Source organism: Halichoerus grypus, chromosome 1, assembly GCF_964656455.1.
Source record: "Halichoerus grypus chromosome 1, mHalGry1.hap1.1, whole genome shotgun sequence".
Taxonomy (NCBI): Eukaryota; Metazoa; Chordata; class Mammalia; order Carnivora; family Phocidae; genus Halichoerus; species Halichoerus grypus.
In genome coordinates this window covers 132,067,520-132,087,605 of record NC_135712.1, presented here as the reverse complement: position 1 = coordinate 132,087,605, position 20,086 = coordinate 132,067,520, and the positions used below count along the sequence as shown (strand labels likewise).

General features: G+C 35.9%; 1 protein-coding gene across 2 annotated transcripts in view; it reads right to left on the bottom strand.

Moving 5' to 3' along the window:
- KCNH8 (potassium voltage-gated channel subfamily H member 8) overlaps positions 1 to 19,841 on the bottom strand; it is a 369,992-nt gene extending 350,151 nt beyond the window's left edge. For both annotated transcript variants that reach the window (XM_078072240.1, XM_036099185.2), the window contains exon 1: positions 19,550 to 19,841. In XM_078072240.1, coding sequence (XP_077928366.1) covers positions 19,550 to 19,625 — 76 coding nt within the window. In that variant the 5' untranslated portion in view covers positions 19,626 to 19,841. The remainder of the gene's footprint in view (positions 1 to 19,549) is intronic.
- Positions 19,842 to 20,086: the final 245 nt, after the last annotated feature.

Genomic DNA, 20,086 nt, shown 5'->3' with positions numbered 1-20,086 from the left:
GAAGTATTTTTAAATTCAAATTAGTGTGGCATTGTTCTACAGAAAACTCAGAATCTGTTATAATATCATCAGACTTCTGGGCTTGTGGTATAGCTCTCAAGTGATCTCTAACACCAGTGGATCATGATCCCTCAGGTAAGAAGAATGATTTTTGGTACTTTTTCTAACAAGGGAGATAAATTCCTGGGTAATCCAGGATAATAGTCCTGTATAATAATGGTGTGTTCTTAAAAAGCATGAAAATGGTTTGTGTCTCAATGTGAAGTCAACCATGACTGTTAAGATCTTAATCATGTAAATGTAATGCTTTACATTTTAGCTCCAATTTTTTTCTTTTTATTAGACATAGACTACTATAGTCAAAACTGTATCTATAAACTCCTGCTTCACTATTTATAAAGTGTGTGACTTTTGACACTTTAGTCAACTTTTCTGGGCTTCAATTTCCCTATCCATAGAATAGGAATAAAAACATCTAACTTGCAGTGTTGCAGACATAAAATAAACCAATGTAGGTGAAAATACCAAACACAACATTGGGCGTATGGTTGCTCATTAGATGTCAATTCTCTTCCCTCTTCCCTTTTCAGAGTAAAATCAGAGTAAATCTAAAGGAAAAACATGGGTTTTGAAATTGAAGGGCCAAGTGTAAGAATCCAGCCCTCCCATGTACTAGCTTTGGGAAAAAATAAATAGCCCCTCTAGGGTCCTCTGCCTCCTTGTCTCTAAAGTGAGGACAATACAAATATCTAAAGTGATCACAGGCCAATAAAGATTCGAGTCACTTCCATTGCAAGGTTTCTGTCATATTAAAATTAACAAGATACCAAAGAGATTATATAAACCATTAAATATTTATCTTAATATTTATATTAACATTCAAAATTGTGGGATAAATTTTTCCCCAAATTCTGTTAGTCTACCTTAGAAGATAATATCAAAAGTAAATGAAAGGGGGGTGGGGGTGGCTGGCTGGCACTCTCAGTACAGCATACAACTCTAGATCTCGGGGTTGTGAGTTCAAGCCCCATGTTGGGAGTAGAGATTACTTACAAAAAAAAGAAAGAAAATTTTTTTTAAAAAAGTAAATTACACAAAAAGTCTAATTTAAGGAAATTTATATTTGGCAGCTTGGGGTAGGCCAAGAAGCCCTATATCAAAGAGCTGTGAAAATCTTGATATAAGGTGAGCATAACAAAAGATGATGCAGGGACTCCTTTGAGAGTGAAAATAGGTACAAAAGAATAAAATCATATAATTTTAAAAATACTTGTTTTTTATATTTGACTGGTTTAATTACATTAATGAACATATAAATTATTTTCCAAAGATATTTTGAAACACACTATTTCGAAACACACTATTTCTGTAAAACAATATCTGTATTTTTGTATTACCAGAAAATAAAATAATTATCTAAGCACAATGATCTTTTCATTATATTTTCACATACTTAAGTCATGCACTTAGCCATATCTCTCTCCTTCACCAAGTTGTTGGTATTATTTTAAAGAATATGTCTTTTTCTCTATATATAGTATTATTACTTTTAATTTTTTTTTTCATAAAATTGCCTGTAATTTTCCTCAATGGTACATTTTCTGGTTAATAAAGTTGAAATTGTGGACATCTTCAATTAACTGTTCACTATAGACCATAAAAATTTTTAATTGAAAAAATACTTTGTAGTTGCTAAAATACCTTGTAAGGCACATGCAAATTTTGCTAAATGCATGATATTCTCAATTCTATTTTTTCCCCAAAATTTGGCCTCATTGAGAATATTTCAATTCTACCTTTTATATTTAAAAGTGTAAATATTTCATTATAAAAACTTCATAGGTTCTCATTTTCCCTATTCAGAGTAAATATTTTTTAAAAATATTTCTATAATACAAAAATTTTTATAAAAAGTGTCTTATGGGGCACCTGGCTGGCTCAGTCCATAAAGCATGTGACTCTTGGTCTCAGAGAAGTGAATTCAAGACCCATTTGGGCATGGAGCCTACTTAAAAAATAAATAAATAAAAGGTGTCTTTATGATTCTTTTTAGTGTTTTGCCAAATATTGGTGCTACAAAATCACAGTTCTTTTCAATTGTATTCAGTTTCAGCCTGAACATACCCAATTAAATATACAACCTACATCAAGAGTCTTTCAAGTTGAAATATTCCAAAGGAAAATTAAAGAATTTCAAATATTATCTTGTATATAGTTTGAGTTCTTATTGTTTAATTTTTTTCCCTTGATCATCTAGAGATACATTTCAATGTATTTCTATTTTTAATTTTGTTTACAATAGTTGTTATCCACTAAAATGAAGTTTTTGGTACTCTGTTTATTAAATATTTGATTAAATATTTTCTTTTTTTTAAGATTTTATTTATTCATTTGAGAGACGAGAAAAGAGAGAGCGCACGCACGAGGTTGGGGGGGTGAAGAGGGAGCAGGAGAAGCGGACTCCCCACCGAGCAGGGAGCCCCTTGCAGGCTGGATGCCAGGACCCTGAGATCAGGACCTGAGCCAAAGACAGATGCTTAACCTACTGAGCAACCCAGGCGCCCCTGATTAAATAATTTCAAATGTTTCAAACAAAATGAAAAGAAAAAATAAAGGCTCATTTAGAAAAGACTAATAACTTTTTTGGACACTTAGATTATTTACAAAGCACGTATTCAAGCACTCATATTTTATTTTTCTTTTTGTCTTTCTCATAATTTTTATTTAAATTTTAGTTAGTTAACATACAGTGCAATATTGGTTTCAGGAGTAGAATTCAGTGATTCACCACTTACATACAACACCCAGTGCTCATCACAAGTGCCCTCCTTAATGCCTGTCACCCAATTATCCCTTCCCCCCACCCACCTCCCTTCCAGCAGCACTCAGTTTGTTCTCTATCATTAAGAGTCTCTTTTAGTTTGTTTCCCACTCTCCTTTATTTTCTTTCCCCCCTTCCCATATGTTCATCTGTTTTCTTTCTTAAATTATACATATGACTGAAGTCATACGGTATTTGTCTTTCTCTGACTGACTTACCACCCTTAGCATAGTACACTCTAGCTCCACCCATGTCATTGCAAATGGCAAGATTTCATTCTTTTTAATGGCTGGTTAATATTCCATTGTATATATATACCACTTCGTTATCCATTTATCAGTCAACGGACATTTGTCTCTCTCCATTTGTCTCTGGCTATTGTTGATAATCCTGCTATAAACACTGGGGTGCATGAACCCCTTCAGATCTGTATTTTTGTATCCTCTGGGTAAATAAATACCTAGTAGTGCAATTGCTGAATCTTAGGTAGTTCTATTTTTAACTTTTTGAGGAAACTTCATACTGTTTTCCAGACTGGCTGCACCAGTTTGCATTCCCCCCAACAGTGCAAGAGTGTTCCCTTTTCTCCACATCTTTATTTTTTTTTAATTTTATTTATTTATTTGAGAGAGAGTGAAAGCAAGAGAGATCACAGAGGGAGAGGGAGAAGCAGACTCACCACTGAGCAGAGAGCCCAATGCAGGGCTCGATCCCAGGACCCTGAGATCATGACCTGAGCTAAAGGTACAGGCTTAACGACTGAGCCACCCAGGCGCCCCCTTTTCTCCACGTACTTACCAACACTTGTTTCTTGTGCTGTTAATTTTATCCAGTATCTCATTGTGGTTTTGATTTGTATTTCCCTGACGATGAGTGATGTTGAGCATCTTTTCATGTGTCTGTTAGCCATCTGGATGTCTTCTTTGGAAAAGTGTCTATTCATGTCTTCTGCCCATTTCTTAACTGAATTATTTGTTTTTTGGGTGTTAAGGTTGGTAAATTCTTTATACATTCTGGATACTAAACCCTTTATCAGATACATCCTTTGCAAATACCTTCCCAATTCTGTGGGCGGCCTTTTAATTTTGTTGATTGTTTCCTTCACTGTGCAGAAGCTTTTTACCTTAATGAAGCCCCAACAGTTCATTTTTGTTTTTGTTTCCCTTGCCTCTGGCGACATGTCTAATAAATTGTTAAGGCCAAGGTCAAAGAAGTTTCTGCCCATGTTATCCTCTAGGATTTTGATGGTTTCCTGTCTCACCTTTAGGTCTTTCATCCATTTTGAATTTACTTTGTGTATGGTGTAAGAAAGTGGTCTGGTTTCATTCTTTTGCACGTTGCTGTCCAGTTTTGCCAACACCATTTTTTGAAGAGACTATCTTTTCTCCATTGTATATCATTTCCTGCTTTGTCAAAGATTAGTTGACCTTTTAGTTGTGGGTCCATTTCTGGGTTTTCTATTCTGTTCCATTGATCTGTGTGTCTGTTTTTGTGCCAGTACCATACTGTCTTGATGACTACAGCTTTGTAATAGAGCTTGAAATTTGGAACTGTGATGCCTCCAATTCTGTTTTTCTTTTTCAGGAATGCTTGGGTGTTCGGGGTCTTTTGTGGTTCCATACAAATTTTAGGATTGTTTGTTCTATCTCTGTGAAAAATGCTGGTAGTATTTTGATGGGATTGCATTAAATGTGTAGATTGCTTTGGGTAGAATAGACATTTTAACAATATTTGTTCTTCCATTCCATAAACATGGAATGTTTTTCCATTTCTTTGTGTCCTCTTCAATTTCTTTCATAAGTGTTCTATAATTTTCAGAGTACAGACCTTTTACCTCTTTAGTTGTGTTTATTCCTAGGTATTTTATTGTTTTTGGTGCAGTTGCAAATGGGATCAATTTCTTGATTTCTTTTTCTGCTGCTTCATTATTGGTGTATAGAAATGCAAAAGATTTCTGCACATTGATTTTATATCCTGTGACTTTGCTCAATTCATGTATCAGTTCTAGCAATTTTTTGATGGAGTCTCAAATACACAATCTAACCTTCACCCAAAGGAGCTAAAAAAGGAACAGCAGATAAAGCCTAAAGCCAGTAGATGAAGGGAAATAATAAAGATTGGAGCAGAAATAAAATGATATGGAAACAAATAAATTTAAAAAAAGTAGAACAGATCAACAAAACTAAGAGCTGGTTCTTTGAAAGAACTAATAAAAGTGATAAACCCCTAGCCAGACTTACCAAAAAGAGAAAAGAAAGGACCCAAATAGATAAAATCATGAATGAAAGAGGAGAGATCACACCACCACCATAGAAATACAATTATAAAAGAATACTATGAAAAATTATATGCCAAAAAACTGGGCAATCTGGAAGAAATGGACAAATTCCTAGAAACTTACAAACGACCAAAACTGAAACAGGAAGAAATAGAAAATTGGAACAGACCCATAACGAGCAAAGAAATTGAAGCAGTAATCAAAAATCTCCCAACAAACAAAAGCCCTGGGCCAGATGGCTTCCCAGGGAAATTCTACCAGACATTTAAATAAGCGTTAACACCGATTCTTCTCACACTATTCCAAAAAATAGAAATGGAAGGGAAACTTCCAAACTCATTCTATGAAACCAGCATTACCTTGATGCCAAAACCAGACAAATACCTCACTAAAAAGAAGAATGAGAGGCAAATATCCCTGGTGAACATGGAAGCAAAAATTCTCAACCAGATACTAGCAAATCAAATCCAACACTACATTAAAAGAATTATTCACCACAATCAAGTGGGATTTATTCCTGGGCTTCTGGGGTAGTTCAATATTCACAAATCAATCAATGTGATACACCTCATTAATAAAAGAAAGGATAAGAACCATGTGATCCTCTCAATAGATGCAGAAAAAGCATTTGACAAAACATAGCATCCATCCTTGATTTAAAAAAACCCTCAACAAAGTAAAGATAGATGGAACATACATCAACATATACGAAAGACACACAGCTAATATCTTCCTTAATGGGGAAAAACTGAAAGCCTTTCTCCTAGGGTCAGGAACAAGACAAGGATGTCTACTCTCACCATTACTATTTAACACAGTACTGGAAGTCTTAGCTTCAGCAATCAGACAACAAAAAGAAATAAAAGGCATCCAAACTGGCAAGGAAGAAGTCAAACTTCCACTATTTGCAGATGACAAGATACCGTATGTAGAAAACCTGGAAGACTCCACCAAAGACTCAAATATTTTAAAATTCTGACTGATGGAGGCAGTAAAAAGAGAAACCATGCACTGCCATGCCAAATATCTTTCTGCATTTAACATCATATATCGTGTAGTGTAACTACTATAACTAATTCCTCATATATAAAAATATTTGGCAATTTTGACCACTACAGCTTCTTAGTAATTGATAGAATATCATTGTTTTTTTGACACAAAAATGAATTATACATACACCACCACCAAGTCCAAGCACATTTCTGCTTCATACATTTTTTTAAGTTCATAAACATTGTTTTTACTGTGACACTATGCTTTGCCAAAATTTACATTTCTCGTCACCACTAAGTAACTTTATCATTAATGATCCATTTACTTGAATTTACAATGACATTTTTAATAATGTATGGTTCACCTTCTATAGAATAAACTTTGAAAAGCTTTACTTATATCCATGAATTAGATACAAAACTCAAGCATTATTAAAATTAACTGATTTTCATCAAAAACTCTGATGGTATTAATACTTGCTAAGTTCTTCTACTATTCAAACAATACACTAAATATTGTTGCTTCACTTTTTTTATATGTCTAAGAAAACAAAATCAAAACTGAATGAAATTTTCAACAATAAAATAGATCAAACTACTGATACATGCAAAAAATATAAATTGCAAAAGCATTATGCTAAGTGAAAGAAGCCAGACCAAAAAAAATACAATTTATCATATAATATCATTAATATTACATTCTAGGAAAACCAAAACCATAAGGATAGAAAACAGATTAATTGTCACTAGGAAGTGGAAGTGGTGGGAGGGTATTTGAACTTTGAGAGTGAAAATACTGTTCTAAATCTTCATTGTGTTGGTGGTTACATGACTGTATACATTTTCCAAATTCAAAGAACTATACATTTATTATTATTTTTTGAAAGATTTTATTTATTTAACGGAGAGAGACACAATGAGAAAGGGAACACAAGCAGGGGGAGTGGGAGAGGGGGAAGCAGGCTTCCTGCCGAGCAGGGAGCCCAATGCAGGGCTCGATCCCAGGACCCTGGGATCATGACCTGAGCCGAAGGCAGACGCTTAACGACTGAGCCACCCAGGTACCCCTGAACTATACATTTAAATGGAGTGATTTTACTATATGTAAATTATACCATTATAAACCCTACCAAAAAAAGAAGAAAAATGAATGAAATTCATTTAGAAGGACAATCCTTTGATCTAAGTGAAAAATCATGATTCACAGAGCAGTATGTCCAAGATACTGTCTGCAGAATGAATCATTATTTGTAAACATAGTCTTGTTAAATCAGCTACTAATTTTAAGTAGGCTCCACGCCCAGTGTGGAGCCCAACAATGGGCTTGAACTCACAACCCTGAGAGCAAGAACTGAGCTGAGATCAAGAGTCAGACACTTAATCGACTGAGCTAGCCAAGTGCCCCTCAGCTACTCATTTTTACATAAATGGTGATGCTTATTCAGCAGATGTGTTGCTTCTGATTTTAAAGTGGTCAGTGATACTGCCCCAATGTGGGCACCCATGACAGATATAAATGTCAACATTTTCTTCCAGTTATACACTCATCATCAACTTTCTTAAGAAATGGGAATTCAGTATTTCATTAAACACGTTTTTCATTTTTGTGAGATCACTGATGCCAGAAAAGTTTCACTGCAAAAATTTTTAAAACTATCAAAAACGGATATATTCTATTTAAATTTCATTGTATACCCAAATGATAATTTCCTATGTTTTCTACTGACTCCGCTATAGTGTGACCTAGTAGCTTCATACATTTCACAGGCCTTGGTGCTACTGTTTTGTACACAATGCACATGTTGTCCTAGGAAAAGATATATATGTGTGTGTATGTGTGTGTGTGTGTTTATATAAATCTGTATATACACAGAATATTATTAAATATTTTGTACCTGGAAAAGGTTGGCATAAGAGATATGTATCACTGTTGGCATTTTTCAGACTTAAATACACATTAAAGTAACACCTATCTTCACTACACAGATGCCTGAGACATTAGTAGACAAGACTATAGTCAAAACCTATAAGAATTAACTGGAGATCTACCAACCCATTTTGACTTATTTTAATGCATTGTTTAATATTGATACTTTATTAAAAATGAAAAATTTGGTACAAATAGTAAACTAAATGGGATTACATTAATAAGCACAAATATGGATGTATGGGTACCCCACCAAAATTCAGTAATACACATATATTAAAAGAGAAAATTAATGTCAATATTGTACACACGCACATACACATATATGTATGTGTGTGGATTTGTGTGTGTGTATGTTTCCAGTGTAAAAATGCTAAATAAACATTAACAAGTAGAATCCAGTAACACAGTCAAGTAACTTTTATTGAAAGAATGCAAGGATAGTTCAATTGAATTTATTATATTGATTCAATAAGAAACACTGAATTGCTTAGATAGATGAAAAGCCAATTTATAAAATTGAGTAATAAAATAGGGATATATAACAAAGTCTCTTAATAAAGTAGAAATATATAATAAAATATCTATCTCTCAAACTAAAAGCCAGGAAAATACTTATTAGAAAAACACTAAAATAATTTCCACTGAAAGTCAGGAACAGGAAGGATTTTCTTAACCACTACCATTTTTAATAGTATTTATAATGTTTATAATATGAACCAAAGCAATTAGATGATAGAAAAAATTAAGGGAACAAAACATAAGAGTTGTAAAAATTGGAAACAAACAAGAAAAATTTTTATTATTTGAAGACAGTATTATTTCTTAGCTGAAAACCCCAAGAAACCAACTGAAAAATTACTGCAAAGGATAGTAGAAACTCAGCAAGCTGGCTGGTTAAAAATAATAATAACACATAGGAGTCAATAACCTTCAAATAAACAAACATAACTGAATTAGAAAAACAAAATGGTGGAACGAAAGACTCCATTTTACATAGACACTACAAAGATGAAATAACTAGGAATAAAATAAATAAGAAATGTGCAAGAACTTTATTGAGAAACCCTAAAAAGATATAAATGATAGAAACACATAGCAAGTTCTTAGATACGAATTTTTGACATCATAAAAATGTCATGTTTCCTACAGATTACATTAAAAATACCAACAAACTTTTCTTAGCTAGATAATCTGGTTCTTAAATTCATAGGGACTTCTAAATAAGTATGATTAGTCAAGTAAAAAGTTTCTGGGAAAAATAGTGAAATAGAGTTTTAACACATACCATAAAATTCCTATAATTAAAACTGTGATACTAATATAAAGAAAAAGACAGATGAATGTAATAGGATTGAAAGTCATAAAATAGAAAAGTACATATAGAATTATAGAATATTATCTATACACACATAGGAATACAGAATATAGAATGATAAACTAGACATCTCAAGCATAGAAAAGATGAATTATTGAATAATGTCAGGAAAATGGATAGGCATCTAAAAGAATAAATTTTGATCCCTACATCATATTCAATAGATCAAATTGCAGAACTTAATAATGGAGGAGAACAAATTTGAATATACAAAATGAAATGGTAAAGCACATAGGATATATTTTAAAAACAAGTTTAGTATAGAAAATACCTCTCTAAGTATGACACAAAACACACAATAAGGAAAACTGATTAATTCATCTATATAAAAATAAAAAGACCAACCAAAGTTGGAAACAAAAACATATACAATTCACTTTACTAATAAATATTATATTCATTTTGGGGGCACCTGGGTGGCTCAGTCAGTTGAGTGTCTGCCTTCAGCTCAGGTCATGATCCCGGGGTCCTGGGATCGAGCCCTGCATCGGGCTCCCCATTCAGCAGGATGTCTGCTTCTCCCTCTGCCCCTCCTTCCCTCCCTCTCATGCTCTCTCTCACTCTCTCTTTCTCTCTTGCAAAAATAAATAAAATTTTTAAAAATGTATTAATTTTGTTGCTATGTAAAAAAACTCCCAGAGAATACCAATAATCCAATTAATAAAGGACAATGAATATGGACAAATAATGTCCAGAAAAGGAAATTCAGTAGACCTTAAATATATTAAACAATGCTGAACTTCACTTACAGAAAAAAAATGTACATTTAAAATTAAAATAGGAAGCCACTTTTTATCTTAAATTCAAAAGTAATTCAAGTGATGGGATTAAAAAAATGAATATACTGAAATGTTATGCAAATATTAGCTACTAATACTATCTTTCAAATAATCTTATAACTTTTGGTTTCTTTGAACCAAAAATACACTACACGATATGGAGCACTGTACAGATGGACAAGAGCCCTCAATGATTATTAATTCTATATATCCTAAAGCCTGAATCCACATATTGTTTGAGAGAGAGTAGCAAGCTCATTTTCAGATGACTGAAATGTAAGCTAACCAAAGATGTAGCAAATTAATACAATACAAAAGTTGCAGTCCCAAAACATGCATTCTTTCCCACCATTTATAGAATCATAGCAGAAACATTTATTTAGGTGTGAAGGTCAAAAATATGCCCACTTTTATCTTCTACATCATTCTCTCCATTGAAGAAATAACCAGAACACCACAATTAAGGACAAGTCTACTTGTCAAACTGGGTGTTTGGTATTTCGATAACATGTGAACTTCTTATGTGGATCCTTCTTTCTAGGAAGTCAAACAAAACATGGAAAGACTGATAAGTGCTCTGGTCTCAGTTCCTTCTAGTTCAATAACTAGAATGAGAAACTCATTTGGACTGACAAGTACAATAAGGAAGCCTATCCAAAAGACTTAACAAAGCAAAAGAAAACATGAAAAAAAAGAGCTTTAGATTATATTTGCAATTTGGAGAGCTAGGTACCCTTATTTCTTCCTGTGAAGTCATTGTGGAGGAAAGGTAAATAATCTCTGTTGAAAGATGTCAACAAAACCTGACAGTGGAGAATATATTTCTCCCAATAAAAGCAGACTCAAAATAGGTAGAAGAATTTCTTGGGTAAGATGCTAACAAGGTAAAAACACAAAATGATGTCACTATAATAGCTATGAGAATTAGAATACTTCTATAGAGAGATTAGCCTGACAATAAAAGAATCACAAGTTCTAAAATCAGCAAATTCTAAGCACCAAAGGACAGTAGATATTCTTTGATGAGCAAAACTGCTTTGCACAGTGAATGCATTAAGTAGTTCCAGATATGAGTCTTAAATACCAATCTAAAAACATTCTTTAAGTGACAAGTACTTAAAGCATAATATATCAAAAGAAAAAAAAACAGCATATATACTAGAAGTGGCTAAAAACTTTAAAGCAGAAATTCCTTTTTGCAAGAGTTAGAAACTAGAAATGATACCACAGATTGCCCTAGTTTGTTTATACTTGCTATAAAAAACACACTTTAAAGGCAGTGTGATATAGTAGAAAAATCACAGGCTATAGTAGAAAAATCACAGGCTAGTGTGATAACATACAAAAATGCTGAGCTTAAGTTTTGTCGTCTGTAACAAAAAGGGGAGCTGCCTTCCCCCTCGCTGGGCTGTTGGGCTGTGGTAGGAACAAATAAAGCACCAGCATGGTATACAGAGTATATGTAGACATGCCCCAAATGGTAGTCACTATTATCGTTAAACTTTAATAAAATAAATTAGTACTTGAACCATGTGAAAATGAGGTACTGGAAGCCAGTCTAGAATTACGTTTCAAAACTAAAGTTAAACAACATTATACTGAATAAAAGGAAAACCAGTTAGCACCAAAGGGAAATAAAGACAATTACTACACAACCCTAGCCTTCAAGGAGTTTGCAATTCTTTTACGCAAAGAATCACTTATTGAGCAATGACTTTGTTCCAAGCATAAGTCTGAGCAAGGAGGATACAAAAGAATAAAGACACAGTCAGGGCTTGAAAGGAATTGAGTGCTGAAATCTGAAAGCATGTAATCAGAACACAGGTGAGGAGGGGCAAGGTAATGTGGAGGCAGAGAACAAATGGCACCCAACTCAACTTGAAGCATCATTGAAAAAGTTTAGATACAAGGCAACCCTCAGGATGCGTCTTGAAGGAAATAAAGGATCTTGCTCTTCAAGTGACTGGCAGAGGCCCAGAGACAAGAATGAGCAGGGGATTCAGGGTGAATATGTCTGTAGCCTGGGACACAATGGTTTGAAAAGATTCTGCAGAATCATCTTGGGGTCATATGACACTAAGGACTTTGGACATTCTCCAAGAGGTAGCAGGGAGCTGATGGGTGGCTTTAAATAGGGGAGTTAAATGATTAAATCATAATGCTTTTATCCGAAATCACTCTAGGGACAATGTAGGCTGAAGGGTGGGGAGTAAGCAGGATAAAGGCCAATGGCCTCAGGAATCCAGTGAGAGTAAGTTTACAACTGTGTAGATACAAAACAGAAGATCCAAACTAAAGAAGAAACAATGAACAGGAGGTGAGGAGCCAGATTAGGGCATTTCTAAAGGAAAATCTCAAAGATTTGATAACCAATTAGATGTGTGGGCAGTCGAGGGCGACTCAGATTTCTAGCTTGGAGAAATGGGTGGGTGGTGATGCCAATAATGGAGCCAGAAAACCTAAGAAGACAAATAGGTTTCATAGGCTAGGAAAGATTATTAGTTCATTTGGGGACATGTGAATTTTGAAGGGTTTAAGGGAGATAGATAGTTGTATTAACGGCTATAAAGGAAAACCAAAATACAACTTCCAGGCAATTTATAAGCCAAGAACTGTATTTGACTGTTTAAATTACTGAGAAAGCTCTTCAACTGCTCTAGTTGCTAAATATGAACTATGTCATAGGTCAAGTTGAAGTCTCATCTTTTTTGTTTGTAGGCTCTGCTAAACCAAAATGGATTTAAAACAGTATTTAGACTATCTCAACAAATGTACATTGCCAGGGTGAACCCTACTATCTCTGCAGCACTTGCTGCAGAGAGGTTGTACCTTTTCCTGTTGGCATTTCTCCAATCGACTTCACTAGGACTGAATGCTAGCACACCCTCAATTCTTTTTCTTCTCCACAGGCACAATTTTATAGTATAACACAGCCCTGGAGGAGAAGAGTACTCAGCTATGCAGTCAGAAATCAGTCTCTCCCTTTCCTAAGAGATGAAAGTTAGCTCCCTGGGGCGCCTGGGTGGCTCAGTCGTTAAGCGTCTGCCTTCGGTTCAGGTCATGATCCTAGGGTCCTGGGATCAAGCCCCGCATCGGGCTCCCTGCTCAGGAGGAAGCCTGCTTCTCCCTCTCCCACTCGCCCTGCTTGTGTTCCCCCTCTTGCTGGGTCTCTCTCCGTCAAATAAATAAATAAATAAATAATATTTTAAAAAAATTAGCTTCCTAGGCAAAGCAGACATTTGTAAAAAATGAAGAACACATCAATCCACTGCATTCTCTGGGACCCTTGTCGAAGTGTAAAAGCATTTTTAGAAGAGATAGTAAGAAGAAACTTCTCAGGTGTCAAGGTGGACATTTCTCCTGCATTACACGTCAGCCTGTGGAATATGGAAATGTTGGGAACTTTTACACCAGGCACAGATGGCACTGTACTCTCTTACCAAGATGTGAACCTACCACCTTCAATGGCTTACTAAGACAAAGTACTCTGACTTTAAAGACATTCTATGTCTGGCCTAATTGACTTTCCATTCTCCTCTTGCCTCTACCTTTTGCCATGCACATCCTCTAAAATACTTAAAGACGCCCCCCTTTTAGCTTTAATGACAATGCTACACAAATTAGCCGAGTAAACAGAGTATCGTCTTTGCCCTTATCATATATGAGCCAATCATTCCCACCCAGAAGCCATTCATGATATAAAACCCTCCCAGATCATTCACCCACAGAAATTATTCCTCCCTCGTCCAGATGTGTACAGCCCTTTGCCTATATCTCCTGAATATTCTTATCTCTTTCCAACCTATACTACAGTAGTTTTTGCATATATTTATCATGTTCTTTGAGAGAAGGGCAAGCCTGATTTATTCCAAAGAGCCTAGCATAATGGCTTTGTATATAGTCAGTGTTGATTAAATATTGTTGAAGAAATGATTGATTGGTTATTGATGAATAAAGTAAAGATTTCATCAGAGGGACTGTATCATTCTAGAAGTACGTTGGGTCTAGGATATCCCAGAAACTAGTAACTCAGGACCTTCCATGGGTTTCTCATGCCAGAAGAGGGTTCATGCCATGGCCTTTGGTCTGCAAGTGATACTAAAAGCCAGAGCCTAGGAAAAATATATTATGAGCATAACTTCCTTTTTTAACATATTAGCTATCAATTTTCCTATATATAATGACGTCAAAACAAAATTATCTAATATTTTAAAGACTATATAATAAAACTTTTCTTATTATTTGTGTATTTTACTCATCACAAGAAATGTAGGTCTGATAAATCCAATTCTTATAAATCAAACACTGTTCATTGCATGGAAGTTATGAGAACTGCTGTGATAAATCTTTTGCAGGCTAAAGAATTCATCTACACAGTTAAAGAATGAGAATAAATAATTCCCTCCTCCCATCCTCCCTCTTCTTTCTTCTCTCTTCTTTCTCCCTTTCCCTTTCTCTCTCTTCCTTTCGAATTTTCAGTAAACCTAGAATGAAATTTAAATAAAGAACATTATTTACTTGAACACAGCCAATCTCAATGCAAGAGTGCATAGTGGGGAGTTACTTAAATCTGAAACATGGCAGAGGCATGAGAAAGAGATGGAAATCCCTTTCTCTTGAGTGTGGGCAGAACAGATGATTTTAGAGATCTGATTAAGATCCATAATCAGTTGACTGTGAGTTAATAAAAATGGAGATTATCCTGGGTGGGCCTGACTTAGGCAAACTCTTAAAAGAGAGGCCCTCCTGCTCAGGAAGAAGCAAACTGTTGGGTTCTGAGAGGGCCTATAGGAGAGGACATGTGGCAACATCCTGAGGACAGCTGCTAGTTGCTGAGAAAAAGTGCCTGACTGACAGTTAGCAAGACAACAGAGACCTCATTCATAAAACCGCAAGGAATTAAATTCTGCTAACAACTACATGACCTTGGAAGAGGGCCTCAAGCCTCAGCAAAGACCATAGCCCCAGCTAAGGACTTGTTTGCAGCCTTGTGAGACCCTGAGCAGAAGACCCACCTAAAGTCCTTGCCTCAATGTCTGGCCTATAGAAAATGTGAGATAATAAGCCACGAAGTTTGTGGTAATTTACTACACAGGAAAAGAAAACTAATAAAGAATTATCTCCTTAAACATAAAGAATAAGGATAAAAGACTATAACTAGCATAAAAAAAACTTTTTTTAAAGAGTCTTTATAAACTTCTATTTGGGGAGAGATATTTCTAGAATGCTAGCTATTTCCTTGAATATTTTCATGTAATAGCCTTTTATAGACAGACCCATACATAATGGAGTTCATTCTTTTTTACTGGCTAAATGCCTTTGCTGGTATTCTCCAAACTATAATCCAGCATAGACTTAGGAAGATCTCCACTGTCCCACCATATTCTTCCCCGTTCCTACAGCACTAGGTTCATTACCCTTCTCTCTATGATTGTGATGTTAAGAGCTCTATGTTCCTTGATGAAAGCATGAAAGGAAAGATGGGAAAAAAGGAAAGATGAAAAGAAAAACCACTGCAGTTACCTCTGTAAAGGAAGTATTTCAATTTTAACAAATTTCCTTGGACCATTTTAAACAGGCTATACAAGAGTACATAAAATATATGCAAATATGAATGAGTTTCTAAACTACTGTTATTCTGAGTATTTTGACTGGAATCTCCTTGATAGAGTCCACTAGGCTACAAACTTCTTTAAAGCTTACATCTTGTCTCACTAACCCCAAAGGAGAAGTATTCTGGCCAAATTTTGATATGACTGGAAAATGTAGGCAAATATACAGCTATGAAAATGTAGGCTAATTTACCATTATGTTTGAAATTGGACACTTCCCTCTGAAAGTTTTATATCCTCAAAAAAATATGAAAGAAATGTGTTTTTCTCAAATGGTACCCATGACAAATATTTGCCCGAAAAACTATTTTTTAAAATATGTACTTATGTGTTCTCTACTATACTTTCTCTTTGTCCAGATTAATATTCATGTGCTTAACACAAAAGTCTGCTCAGAAAAGTTTTTTTTTTAATACATTAAAGATATTTAAAAAAAAACATGTAGGTAGGAAAAGTGAACTAGATACAGATCATGATGTTAACACTTAGTGTGTGTGTGTGTGTGTGTGTGTGTGTGTGTGTGTGTGTGTGTGTGGTCTGTCTTAGAGTGTCTCCAGTGAGAACTGTGGCTACATGTAATGAGTTAAAAAAAATTCATTGGCATTACTTTTTTGTCCTAAATAGGGCATACATATTCAATGTTTGCAAGGTTCTTAGTTTTTCTCAGTCTCACTGCACTTCAATTAAACATAAACCAGGAGAACATATTTCAGAAGTAAATGTATTTTAGGGTAGTTTTATATAAAAAGATTTATATTTTCCAATAGTTTTTAAAAATTATATTGGATATGAGAAAAAATTCTAATTAATTGTCCACGATTGTCTTTCAATCCTGACAACAAGCTCACTTCTTAAATATTAAAAGGAATAACTATTATATAAAACAATAAAGTGTCACCAGGTGATAAAATATATTAACTTCTTTTATGTTATCCTGTGATAATATTTCAACTGATAAATTAGTAAGATCATGTTATTAGCCTTTATTGTTATATATTTATTTTTTCCCCTGGGAGAAATTTTGAGTGATGTTTTAAGTTTTATTATTTTCCATTACAGTATTAAGTCAGTAAGGCTAATAATATTGCATGGTGGTTAAGTTAGCAAGGTGGTTTGCCAGGGCTACTGTTTGTTCTCTTATTTTTTCATCAGGATTACCCAATATAAAATAAAATAAGAAACTAAGATGACTATAAAGTATACCTAACAAATAAGGCAATGTACCAAGTAAACATATTACATTTTGAGTATAATAACATCATTTACTTTCTATAGAGTTTTTATTTGGGCAGGTAGCAATTTGGGAAATTTAAAACTTGCAAATAGTTCTGTCTTGCACAAGAAATTAATACTGTAAAAAAAACAAAAGAAAGCAGGATGATCATAGGAAGAGTTTCAGGGAACTAATTATACTTAAAATTTTGTCACCACAGAAAAGGTAGCACAATAAGATAAAATACTTAGCCAGGGAAATGGTACGCCCATGATTCTAGATACAGCAAAATTTGAGGTTAAAAATTTCTTTAAAGTATTTTTTAAGTTTCAGATTATTCAAGTCATCCTGCAATTCAAAAAAGAAGTAAATGAGAAAATACAATCTTCTTTCCTGGAGAGGGTGTGTTGGGGCAAGGGATATTCATTAGATGTTGTAAACAACAACAACAACAAAAGTCTCGCCAAAGTAAACCTTTATGTTACTCCTCATTTTGCAATTTGTTTCACTGATTTTCAGACTGATTTCATACAAAGTGGTTCCCTACAGAAATCCCCCAAACCCTGTGGAGCACAGACCAAGCATATTCTCCAACACTTTTAGGTTTTAGTTTTTATTTTTTGTTTTTGTTTTCTAAATGCTGGTAGGTAATGATGGTCTTCCCAAATAAGAATTTAAAATGTCTAATCTTCCATTTTATTAGCATTAATGCTTAGTTTGTTTTTTTTTTAAGGAGCTACTAGTACACCCATCTACATGCCCTCTGCTCATCAAATGTTACAGTGACATAAGGAGACAAAGGTATCTCATTCTGATGATCCAAAGCCCCTCTCATTAGTAACTGATATCTGAATATATTGCTGCAGTAATTCTCAGAGCTATCCTTGGATGATTCACTACACTTTGCATTCCATTCAACTTTAAATGACAATGAGATGAGCAACTACCATTTACCAATAACCTCATTTTCAGTAGAGGCTTTTTGGGATCCATGTTGAGAGCTTTTGGGGTTTAAATTTGCAACTTCAAGAAGAAACATACACATGAAACTTATCAGTTTCTAAGGTAATAATTAGTAGTACCCACATTCACACATGGCTAAAGAAAGCAGTGGTGATTTTATGTGCTGTTCGGGTGGTGGAGGTAATGACAATGGCAGGGACTATAAGTTTTATTACAAGATTTTCTCTTATTATCCAAAGAAGACACATTACACGGCACTTCACCAATACTGTCTGACACATGTAGAATACAAAAGGGGAGAGAATGGCTAAAGCAAAAGTTAAAAACACTGTAAGAATATCCACACCTTTTACCCTGAGTAGGGCGGACATCAAAAATAAAAATTGAACAAAATCAAGTAAATTCTTCATTTCCCTCCCATGTAAACTTTTCCAACTATTCCTAAAGCACAAAGCCCAGGACTTTCTTCCCACTGTAATAGGAATGTGTATATAGACTACTGGAGTGGAAATAGAATTAGATGTGTTCTCTCATGTCAGCTCCATGAAATACACCATCATAGTAAAAAATAATTATACTTGAACCACAGAAAAGCCTTTAGAATGAGTTCCTGAGTTTTGTGTAAGAGGCAGAAAAAGGAAAGATAGCACACAGAAGCAACATAAGCTAGGAGGAAGGTGGGGATGTTCATAGTGAAACCAACTGAGAGCATTTGTTAGTGGTGAAAGTACCGGCTCCTAAGCCTGTTGGAAAGACCAACGGGCTCTAAAGCAAGCCTGAGAAGCCTGGGACGGAACGGGGACCTGACCGTGGTCCTGAAAGAGAACAACTTGCAGGTGATTACGAACAATCTCCCAGCATCCACACAACACCATATCCTTGTTTTCAACTATAGCTGAAACAAGCTAAAAGTCCAATAATACTCGCCCTCAAAAAAATATGTCCAAACTTTCTCATATGATCAGATCAGCCTTTATATTGCCCAGCTCCTCCCAGGTACGCTCTTCTAGCTTAAAAGCAGGAATCAAGATTCTGACAAACTCGGAACGCTTAGAATTATACAGGAAGCTCACACTTGGCAATCCTGGTTCTAGTTTGCATTTCTTAAGCTCTGATAGGGAATCATGCCTATCCGAAAGACCTCAAGGAATGATGCTCCATGGAAGCATAATATTCCAAACTCACCCTATAATCTAGACAGCCTTGAAACTCTAGAAAGATAAGGTGGCAATTCACTAACATGGACATTCCTACTTTCACCTCATAAAATTAATCTAAAAAAACACAATTTCATAAAGAGGTACCAAAATACAGGTCCCACATTGAACACGGGCGTCAGTCTTCCTTCAGGCTCTTTTCTAGCTCTCACAAACCCAGGAAGTCAAGGGGGCCAACTACACCAATCCAAAGTGTTAATACTACACCGAACCTTGGGTGGAAGGAAATTTCTCCGCACAAAAGACACCTTTGCAAAAACGGAAAGAATTTCACTCCGCTGGTGGAAAAAAGGTGGGAGAGAAAGTAATTTATACGTGAAAAATCATTCTCGGAAAATACCATACAACTCGTCGAAGTGCAAGACTTACGTGTTCCGTCAAAACGGGTGGCGATGGTGTCGAGGAAGGTGTTCTGGGGCGCCAGTAATCCTTTCATAACCGGCATTTTTCCAGCGTGGTGTGAAATTCTCCATCAAAGTTTGTCCGGAAGGATGGCTCAAGAGGAAAGCGCCAAGAAGCGAGAAGGGGAGCGTGCTGACGGCAGCGGACGGGGACCTGGCGTGGTGCTGGGGCCGATCAGGGGGAGGAGGATGGAAGGAGCGAGGGAGCGCGTTCCAGCCGCCGCTGCTCTGGCTGGAGCCTCCCGGCGAGCGCTCGGCGAGCCCGCCCCGCACCTCCAGGCTCAGCCCGGCGCAGGCTCCCTCTCCCGCCCCCTCCACCTCCGCCAGCTGCCGAAACCCCCCCACCGTCCCTCCGCGGGCGGCAGAGCCCGCCGAGCGCCGCCTCGCCCCCCACCCCGCCCGCCCGGGAGGAGCCCGCAGTGGCCCGGGGCGCCGCGCCCTGACCTCAGGCGCTGGGGTCGTGGAGGACGGCGCTCGCTGCAGGGCGAGGCCGGGTGGCGCTGAG